The sequence below is a fragment of the Platalea leucorodia genome, assembly GCF_965183815.1.
Source record: "Platalea leucorodia genome assembly, chromosome: 9".
NCBI classification, from domain to species: Eukaryota; Metazoa; Chordata; class Aves; order Pelecaniformes; family Threskiornithidae; genus Platalea; species Platalea leucorodia.
In genome coordinates this window covers 35,499,073-35,509,861 of record NC_138831.1, presented here as the reverse complement: position 1 = coordinate 35,509,861, position 10,789 = coordinate 35,499,073, and the positions used below count along the sequence as shown (strand labels likewise).

The following is a 10,789-nucleotide window of genomic DNA, read 5'->3' as shown; positions in this document are numbered from 1 at the left end:
GAGAGTGAAAGGCTCTTCCCTAAAATGCTTGGCTAATTGTGCCATTGGTACTACGTCACATGATTAAATGCCCTCCTTTCTTCTGCTGCAGGGCAAAGAATTTCAGACATTTCAGAAAGAGCTGGTATATAGTGAAAGTAACAGAATTCCCGCATGACTGTAGAACAGCAGGGAATTCTGCTGGATCATTAGAATCTATAACTTGGATCTTCTTTTAAGTGTTACAGAGAAATAATAAAGAACATGCTGAGGCTAGAGGCAAGCAAGGAGACAAAGGGTCAACCATTCTCTAAATTTCTAAACCATTCACTAATTTCTAAAGGAAATTCATACTTACGGGAATTCTTTGGTAGCCCTGGTCCGATGCTGATCTGCAGCACTTTATTACTTGGCTTTAGAATGGCTATATCTCCTTGGCCTTGCATGAATTGCACTTGTCGAGAACCACCACTACTCCAGGGCCCCCAACTCTCCTTTTTCAGCTTCACCTCAAGTCTAATATAAGCACATGAACACATGAATAAAAAACCAGAAAGTATTTCTATGTTGAATCAGGACAGTATCACTTGGCAGCAGATAACTTAGAAATATAAAAATAAAAAGCTTAGACTGAGAATCTGAGCAACTTAGCTGACATAGAACACCTAATTAAATACCTTTTTCACGCTTTTTTAAATAGTCCTTTTAATTGATGTTTTAACTTTCGTGGTGGAGCTACGCAAAGGAAGTTTAAGATGCCCTGGATTGGATGGAGAGTACAGTGAGCTTTGAGGAAAACTGTGCAAAGGTCTGAGTAAGAGCTGTGTCCGCCATCAAACGTCACTGCCTCTGCAGCAGACACTACTGGAGCAAGCTAGAGTGCTCCGTTCCTAAATGTTCTTCTCTATATACCATTAGATGTATATATACATTAGATGTGTATATATATGTATATACATTGGCATGTATATGCCAATATATGCTTTAGGAGTGGGCCTTGTGCATATTCTGGAAGTAAACGTTTTTGCATACATATACTTCAGTCTTTCCAATTTAATTTTTTTTCCGCGCGCGTGCACACACACACACACACACACACATATTCTTTCCCAGCATTTCCACGCTATCCATCTGCTCTGAACTGTAATCAGATATGAGCTAAGGAAGTTATGGTTTAGTTTTGGGCAAGACCCCAGTAGTACAATACATTACATCTTACACGAACAAAAAATTTACTCCTGGTACTGGGTTTGGATTCCCAGTGTACAGGAGTATACACTACAGGAATATTCCACACTTCAATTGTCCTCCTACACCCCTTCCAAGCTGAAATAATAATCTCCTGTTACCTTTCATAATTCTTCCACTTTTTTCAAAGGAAATAAAATAAACATACAAATCCAAGACCTGCTGTTGTTAATCTGCTTAACGGGTAGGAGTATTAACAAAAGCACATGTTTGTTGGGATAGTTTCCAGCATGCCCTTACAGCTAAAATGCACATCAAACATTCTGCAGCTTTTCAGGCTTGTTTCTAAAAATTGTTCCCAATGTTATTTACTTAATGAGGCTCCTTTAGAATTATCCTCTCACCCTGCAGTCCTCTGTCCCCACAACAAACTTCAGAATTTCAGATTGTTACATTATGTCTCTGGAGCTGTCTTTCAAACTCTTCATCATGATGTTTCCACTCCTAGGCCAAGGTTAAAGAGTTGGAAGAGGATGCTCCTTTCTCATGACAGGAAACAGCAGCCAGCAGGGAGATGGAGGGCTTGCACTATGGTTGCACATTAACCGCGCAGTGACTGGCCTGGCCCCTGCTGCGGGGCCACAGCCTCGCTGGCAGAGAGCTGCTCTGGAGCACAAAGCTGCAGACCCTTGAGCCTGATGCCATGTTCAGGAGAAAGAAGGCAACTCTTCTATGCACACAGACAGTGGAAACTGGCAGATGGCCCACGTACAACCCTAACCTATTACCCTGACGAGCTAATCAGAAAGCCTGGTCTACTTTACGCTGTGCTGCCTCTTATTGTTTCAAAACAAAGCATAGTGTCAGGAGCTCAACAACTAGCACTCACTCATTTGCCTTGGCAGCAAGAACAAAGATTATTTATTCTTAAAAGCCTATTGAAAAAAAACATAACTCACGTATTGCTAAATTTCAGAGGTAGTTTTCTTTGTGTTTTCTCTTCGTATCGTTTTGCTAAGAGGCTTAAAAACTCCGTTTTGAAGACCGATTCGAGCAAACTATCATATTCCTGTTCATGTAGAATGAAAATGTCATCCTGCATTGTGCTGAAAAGAAATCAGAGCACATACCATTCAGATTAAAATTTCATCAGCAAATACAGCCAGCATTATAATGACATTTGCAGAGTACTCATGGTTAATTTTTAAAAACATAAGAAAGCCCAAGCAGCATTAATTGGAGAGTCTTGCCTTCTGAGAACAGGTTTGGTTTTTTTCAGGAGTTGGTAATGGAATATCTGAAACAATCCTTTTTGAGAGACAGGAATACTAATTAGTCATTTTACTGTAATTACTGTTATCAAAAGAATATGTGCTATTAAAGTTACAATTAAAGTCCATCTCTTCAACTATGGCAAAACTTGTGATTGGATGTGAATTGGAAACTTGAAGGTTACTGAAGTAAGACTGACACCCAAAGCAAGCAAATTCGGAATGAAAGCTTTCAACTTTCCACTGGCTTTAGCTTGGACTGGTTTAGCACAGCATAAAAACCACACACGTTGGGCTCCGTTGCCACCTTTGGATCAACTCCTATTTACACCTGCTGAAGAAGCTGCAAGCCACTTCACAGAAAATGCTATCCACATCAGTAGTTTGCAAGGCTGATTTCTGCCCTTCCAGAGTCCCCACAGTAAAAAGAGTTCTGTCATGTCCTAGCCAGGATTACTATTGTTCCAGCACGCTTGTAATTTGTTTGTATGTGTATCGTTCTCCCTTTTCACAGCATGTAGTTCCTAGCTATAACTACATTGGTGCCTGTCTGCTTCTGCATCCTCTCTACAAAGAAGTATAAACAAAGCTTTCCAAATAAAACTGTAAGACCTGAAAATGGAGGCCATGGGTCCCCCCTTATTTCATGACTTGAATAGCATATAAACAACTATAGGATGCTCTGGTTCTATTTGCTGATCCGACAGTAAACTGTATTTTGAGGCTGGTTAGCATCCCACTGGATGAGCTTTCAGAACCAGGTCACTGCACGGGAGCGCAGTGCTAGATCAGGCACAAGAAAATGGCGGGAGCATAAACAACAGAGGGAGGGGACTGCCCCTTGGACAGCCACCCACGTTTGCATTGGATTATAAGTGACAAGAAACCTCTAATCTCACGTGTGATTTCATAACCAGTTTAAATCAAGTTAACATTGTTGTGCTGTCAGAAGGGGCAAACTTCCCTCTGCCCCTTACCCTTTTTATTCAGGCGCATTTCTGTTCCTTTCCTCATGCTAGAATCCATCCTCTGCCCTTTCCTGGTAGATTAATTTTCTGCTTCCCTTACTTTTCAACATCTCATCCATATCCCCATGCAGCCACCTGAGTGCTAGCTAGTGTAGGAAAATGTGTGGCTGGGAGAAGAGACAGCACAGGACTTTTGACAACTGTGCAGAGCTGAGCATTGCTTAACCTTATCACAAAACAATTATCACATCACCAGCATGGTATTTCACAAAATGGAGTGCAACCAATGAAGAAAGAAGCATTAGTTAGATATTGTTAAGTATTCGTGGCAGAAAACGTATGGCTCCTTTTCACTGTTGTTTAGTCCGCTGCAGGGATTCTGAGGCCAAAGCTTCTCTGCTCTTTCGTCAATGTCGTTGGTCAATCTTCTGCTGCTATTACTAATATCAGAAAATACTATTTCAGAATAGCAATTTATTTCAATACATTAGATATCACTTACTAAGTGAAAAAGGCACTCTCAGTTTGCATTTCTCTCTGGAGAAATGAACCTCTCAAATCCTGTTGGACTTAGAATTAACATTCATTACAAGTTTTCACTGTTTTTTCTAAAAAACTGTATATGTAACTCAGAAGTGTGAACATCGGCATTGCAGCGGTTAAGGCTGTGAAAAACCAGGCAGGTAGCTTTGGCAGCCAGGTGAAGGGCAAGCCAAAGTTACATACCATCACTAAGAAACAGCTTCTTTCAATGGTTTGGATAGCAATACATCACACAAAGAAGGTGCTGATATCTCACCTAAATCTATGTATGCATTGCTTCAACATTTCAGAGTTAACTCCAAAAGTAAATTAATTATAGCCCATAAGGAACTCAAAGAACATTCAGCTCAGAAAGAAAAAGCCTCCACCTTCTATCAGAGACAAAATTAGGTCTACTTGCCCTCATCACTGTTTTCGGATCCTAACTACCTAGCAATCAACAGCTTCCCACTTTGAGCATGCTCCTCCTTTTTCCTCTCCCAGCTGGTTTGCCTGATTGCTGACTCCATAAATCTGAAGGGGGGGAACAGGCCTAGCTTTCTGACCCTTACTTTCCATCTGGTTACTGAAAACTATGACTCCCTCTACAGACTGTGAGTACCTTTTTATGCAGAATTAAAAATTGCCTCATAGTGCTGCTAGAGGTGCTCTCGACTGTCAGGTATGAAAATACAATTCTAACCTACTTGAAACATTAGGTAAAGGATGAGTTGTATCACTGCCTGTTTTTCTAAAAAGCTACCTACCACCTGTGCGCTTCATAATCTCCTTTCAAATTCTGAAATCTTTCCCATAGTTTGGAAAAGGGTGTATGAAACTACAAACATACCCAATTAGTATTCAAAATAGCAATAAGAAATCTATAAAAATAGAGTAAGAGCACGACCTCCTTTCCTATCATCAAGCAGATCTAGAGTCTCAGCAAGGTTCTGAATGAGATGTGTAAGAAAAGCCCAAGACCTACAGTAAATATTATCCAGTTAGTGGTCCTATTTTTGCTGATTTGGCAAAGAGTCTGACTTAACAATACTGTTAGGATGTCCGGTGTCACTCCTCATCAGATGAATTACAAAACTCAGTTATTTATTGTTACTAAAAACCCAAGAACATTTCCATGAGAGTATGGGTTGTCATTCTCAGTACCCTGAACAAATTCCAAGTTGGGCATTTGCACTTTAAATTGCAAGTACTTTAGTAATTTAAATTGTTATGTAGTGTTAGCTGCTGTTAATACATGCCAATAGTGCTGATTATTCTGCCTTTACTGTGTAGAAGTGTATTAATACAAGCTTACATCAATATATTGCACATGGGTTTCTTGGGAGATATTGTTTAGATAGAAATGCAAAAATCCATTTATCCTCTCTTCCCCTTCCATTTCAAATATATTTCATTTTATATTAATTTAGTTAAAATTTAATATTGCATGAAAAATAGAAGAAATAAGAATTGAAACTTATAAAACTTTGAGGCTGCAATACAGAATAGAGCTAAATCCATTCTGGATAAGCTCATGAAGAATGTTACTGCAATTATTTTCTTCCAGCGCAGAGGTTTGAGATTCACTTCAAAACCAGTCAGAAGTCAATTACCTTAGAGGTGTAGAAAATTTAAACTATAGGGATAACAAGCTGGAGTTTTGAAAACACATGAGAGAATGCCAGTTAGAGCTAACACAATTTTTGCTTTGAGCCTGACATCTGAAAAACTGGTTTTGCAGTTTTTTTGTTTTTTTCTTTTCCCTAAAAGACATAGTAGGTAATACATGTACTAAATAAAGGTTTCACTCTAGTTTTACTAATTGAAGACTGTTAAATATTAGAAGCACTAACTCTTGTCACTGAGACAAGATTATCTCAGATTTGAGAGATACTCAAATATTTGAGTATTGATATTTGAGAGATACTGCTGTACCTTTTACAGCCTCTGCAGCCACAGTGTTGTATTACTACTAAGCAGCTTCAATACAGATTTAAGAGATCCTTTGATTAAGACCCATTTTGAACTCTGGCCATACTAACAGGATAACAGGGAAAAGCCCTCTTGCCCCCACAGGTGTTTTAGGGTTTGGTTTTGGAGGAATACCTGGACAGTTTGATAGCTTGTAGTTCTGCATCTGCTTTTAGCATATACAAACCCCAGTGTTTTTTACAACAAAACAAAATCAAGAAGCTAAGTTCAAAACATTATTAGACATAATGTAACATACATATTTCCTCTGAACTAAGCACATTTGGTTTTGCTTCAGAAGGTTCTGTGGAACTGTTATTTACATGCGAGAGGAGTGTAACAGCTTTCACTAACTTGGCAGGCAGCCATCCTTTTAGCTGACTCAATGTGACTATGCCTTTGGAATGCTACAGGCCCAATTCAAGCGTCTGGCTGCAATCTGTTCAAGGTTTGCACAGCACACAGTCCAAACTCGGAGCACTAAAAAGACAGGTTCCACTCTCATCTTTAAGCTAGATCTACTACAGCGGTTTTGTTGCAACTTTTGTTATAAAGATGTATGATAAATAAAACACAGGTTTTGAAAATGGTACTGTGAGCAGACACACCTTGCAGACCTCTCCCTAATCTTGAAACGGCTGTGAAGAATTCTGCAACAATGTGAAATCTGCTGGTTGTAAGTACTGGATAATGCCTGTGAGAAGATTTCTGGCTATGCTAATGGGAACGTTTTATAAGCATATACTAAAAAACCTTTGCAGTAGCTATCAATACACAGTACTCAAGTGTAGACTTGTATTCCATTAAAATAGTAATTTATTTCAATATTTAAAGTACATTTGTTACCCTGGATTGGTATTCTTTTGTATTAAATTACACTCAGCTACCAGCTCTGATAAACTGCAATAACAAATGCAGAGGTATCCAGGGACTTTGTTCACTCATCTTCAAAGGGATGAAATCATATAGGCAAGAATCCACTGGTCTCACAGGCAGTTTCTTCCTGTTTTTGCTCACCTAACTGGGTTTCTCAGCTCTGTGTGGACCCCTCAGATATCTCCTGCAATCTGGGATTGGCTTGACATTCAGTCAACAGAAGTTATGTGAAATCCAACTAGAAATAAAGGTTTTAGTAGCTCACCAGAAAGCGAACATCCTTTTAGGAAGCAGTGGACATGTGCAAGGTGTACTTCTATAAGTAAGAATTATTTCTGGGATATAACCTTGAGCCAAAACTTAGAAGAACCTGCTTGTGCATGGTGAATATATATTCTTCACATTTTGGGGAACACACCAGACAGGTAAGACCCATTGTAAGTGAAACATTTTAACAACTAGTCAGAAAATGTTTGTGTTGGCTATAAACATCAACATCAACATCTACTGCTATAACATGCTTACTAGGGCTGGGAGTGAAAATAAGGCTTCGGCTTTCTTTGTTTACAAGATTCAATTAATACAGCTTAAGAAATTCACCCTTCATCAATCCATTTGTTTCTCCTCTGTCTTACACAAATTTCTCTGTCAATGGAAAGATATTTTCAAGGTACTGACCTTAGAGAAACGGAAAGAATTCTCTCCACTTCCATCCTTCGCTTTAAGACTTCCTTCACTTGGCCTTTCTCTGGACCCTGCTTTATCTTTTCACGCCCAATCAGGTATATGCACTTCGGAGTAAGGACAAGATCTCGCTTCACTGTCTGAAATACAAAATTGTTTGAAAATACATAGCTATGTGGAGATCGATGCACTAATGTTGTGATGCTGTTCCAAAGATATACAATGTACTATGATTTGGGGCAATACTGTTAGTCTTCGGTTCAAGTGAAAAAAAAGTACCGATGTGATTAATCACACGACCTCAGAGTCAGGCTACACAGGACAGAAAAGTAGCTTTGCTTCCCATTTCCTAATTAATGTAGCTTTCTGCCCAGCAAGTCCCATAAGGCCTTCATCCTGCAACAATAGGTTTGATGATGGCAATGTTCTGATCACAAGGGTGTAACTGCTTCCCTCTGTGTCTTTTAGGTCAAAGACACTTTTTTTCAAGCTGGTATCCTAGATGGTATGACACTAACATGGTAGAGTTTCTGTTAAAGGATGGTAAAGACATCTGTAACTCCCTAGCAGAACCAATCATTAGTGGATGTTGCTCTTAAACCTACCTTAAACCGTCTATCATATTTAATTACGGTGTCTGCAAAATCAATCTTCTCCCGTTTGCCCACAAACTGGCGTAGCTCTGGATGGTCCTCCATGCCTATGTAATCTCCCACAAAATTCCTGTTAATGCTGTTCCGTCTTCTTTCTTTCTTGTTCAGCAATAGATCTGATGCTTAAATACCAAAAATAAACATTGATTAATAGTATCTACTAAATTTTCTAAACTCATGCTCTGAAAGCGCTGTTTCAAGCAGAACTTTTTCGGAAGAAGTGATAACGAAATTGTTTATAATATGGAAAAAATAGTGAAGCACTGCTACTAATCCTTTATAAAAGGATCCATGTGATTATTAAATCCATTCCTAATGAAATACACTGATGGCAAGCTCAGCAGTTCTGATGAATCGCGAGCACTTCTGGAACTAAGGAATTTCTCATTCATTGCTGGAAATTAAAGATGAACTCTTCCAAACCCAGAATGTTGTTCATTCACATAACCCAGGTCACACATGCGACTAAGCATTACAGTCCTTGGATTGATTAGTATCATCTACAGACCATCTAGGTCCTGTATAACTGTGGGAAGCTTTTCCTTTTTCACTTCCCCTGGAACATCCCTGATCTCTGTCCTACTCAGTCTGGCTTTGTTTTGAGAGCAAAACACTGGGTAGTCCAAGAAATCCATGCATGCAGAGCAGCCCACCTCATCAGTGGTACCTTAGGGGTCCAACAACTTGCAGTCATTCCTAGACAGTCATCTGAAATGCTCTATAGAGAGGTTTGCTCTATAGAGAGGGAGATACTTCCTTCATCTCTTGTGGCACTCTTTCTGCTCCTTCAACCATGTGTGAAATATCTGTCATCAGAAGTTACAACCTACCTTCTTCTCTCATCTGTACGTATTTTTTCCTGGCCACATACTTCCTCCATGCCTTCTGGATGGCCCTGGCATACCCATCATACTTCCTCTCTCTCATCTCTTCTAACAAAAATAGCTGTACAAAGAGACAGTAGGGTGGGTCAAAGATTTTACATGAAAAGTTCAAGACAAAGCCATATGTTACTTTCAACAACTTTCCAGTGCATTTCACTCTAGATCCAAGCTGGTGCCTCTACCGCAGCTATGGGATCTGAGATCAGAATGTTAAGGTACCCTTTTCTGGAAGAAATTTCTGATGCTTGAGTGGTTCTGACTCTTACCAGTCTACCCATTAATCTTGATACCCAATGATGAAGGAAGAGGAATATGGATTCTCCCTGAAATATTCTACAGGTGCCTACAGGTGCAACTCAAGGTTCTCCACTGGGCATCCAGCCAGCCTCCATCCTCACATTCTCCAAAATTCACATTTCTCTCGTCAGAATGTTACCATGTCTATGGGGATCTGTGCAGTGTGTAACACAACGCACTGTATTCACATGCAACTTTCTTCCCTGTCTGAATTTCATACCCTCATGTCCACTGGCTCCATTCTTTCCCAGCAGTGAAGTTGGTTGGCTGGCTGAGGATTTACAACTATGATCTTGTATTTCAGTATGACATAATAAGATTTTTTTGGGTCTAAAATGTTGTCAGAATTCAAGAGGAAATGCTGATTTATCAAAACAGAAAGAAAAGGTGCATCCCCCTTTTTAAGAATTTCCCTGATCCCACTAAAATATATGTAAGTTTAATGCATTAGAACAACTTCATAATTATTGTAGGATACAGCATATTTCACTATAGTCTTTTACATACTTCAAGTTTAGTTATATGTTTTCTTGTCTCATCAGAAGCACAAGCATTTGGCTAACAATTACAGCACTAATCAGTCCACTGACATGACTGTTGCTTACGATTTCCCTCTACTGTGTGTTAAATACTCATAAGGACTTTTCTTCTAGCTCTCAAAAGAGATAAAATTAGTAAAAACGGGTATATCAAGAAGCAAACCTGGGCTTTAGGATCCTTTTTTTTTTTTTTAATTTGCTGCCCTAAACCATACAAATCTAGAAAAATACTGTTGTTCATATTGATCTTAAAAAGGAAACTTGATCTAGTGCAAACCATTTCCGCAGAACCTCACTTGCCCTTGTACAGAGTTATTTATTCAGGTGTTTGATGGAAATGTAAATAATGAAGCCTCCTTTCTGCCACCCATAAAACCTTATTTCACAGTTGGCAACTCTCCATCTACAGCAAACTTATTAAAAAAAAAAAAAAAAAAAATCTCTTCACAAACACACAACCACTAGATAGGGTTTCAGCACACAGGCATGAGTGCTCCTGATGCAAAAACTTCCTCAACTCCAGCAGGGGCATGACTGAGCCCTTGTGCAATTCAGGTTACAGTAACAATATTGATGTTGTCTCTCATGAACACTCACCATTTATTTCTCTAACGATAATGCTAATTGCAAAATCTCAATGCAAAATAGTCTATCACCTGCAGTTGAAGGTCACAATTAAGGAAGTTCAATGAAAACATTGAGTTGAAATATGATTCATAAGTTATAAAATAAATATACTGCATAAATTCTTTCCTAAAATATGCATTATAAAGCATCCCCTCACACTCCTGAGCAAATCAAGTATTTTTCATCTGATTAACCACAACAGGTGCTCTCTTTGGTGGCAGAAAGAAAAATTTTCATTTATCATCTAAAAGATTGTTTTTCTCAAAAGTAATATAACCCTAGCCAATACTTTAGTAATACAAGATTAGAGATGATTGTCTTTGATACTAA

The 10,789-nt window shown here is 38.9% G+C and overlaps 1 protein-coding gene across 1 annotated transcript in view; it reads right to left on the bottom strand.

The window, feature by feature from the left end:
* The window catches only part of MYO1E (myosin IE), a 96,044-nt gene that overhangs the window by 11,259 nt on the left and 73,996 nt on the right, over positions 1 to 10,789 (bottom strand). The window contains exons 20-24 of the mRNA XM_082321759.1: positions 8,943 to 9,057; positions 8,065 to 8,234; positions 7,454 to 7,599; positions 2,127 to 2,273; positions 338 to 495 (exon numbers count right to left, since the gene is read on the bottom strand). Of these exons, the coding sequence (XP_082177885.1) occupies positions 338 to 495; positions 2,127 to 2,273; positions 7,454 to 7,599; positions 8,065 to 8,234; positions 8,943 to 9,057 (736 nt within the window). The remainder of the gene's footprint in view (positions 1 to 337; positions 496 to 2,126; positions 2,274 to 7,453; positions 7,600 to 8,064; positions 8,235 to 8,942; positions 9,058 to 10,789) is intronic.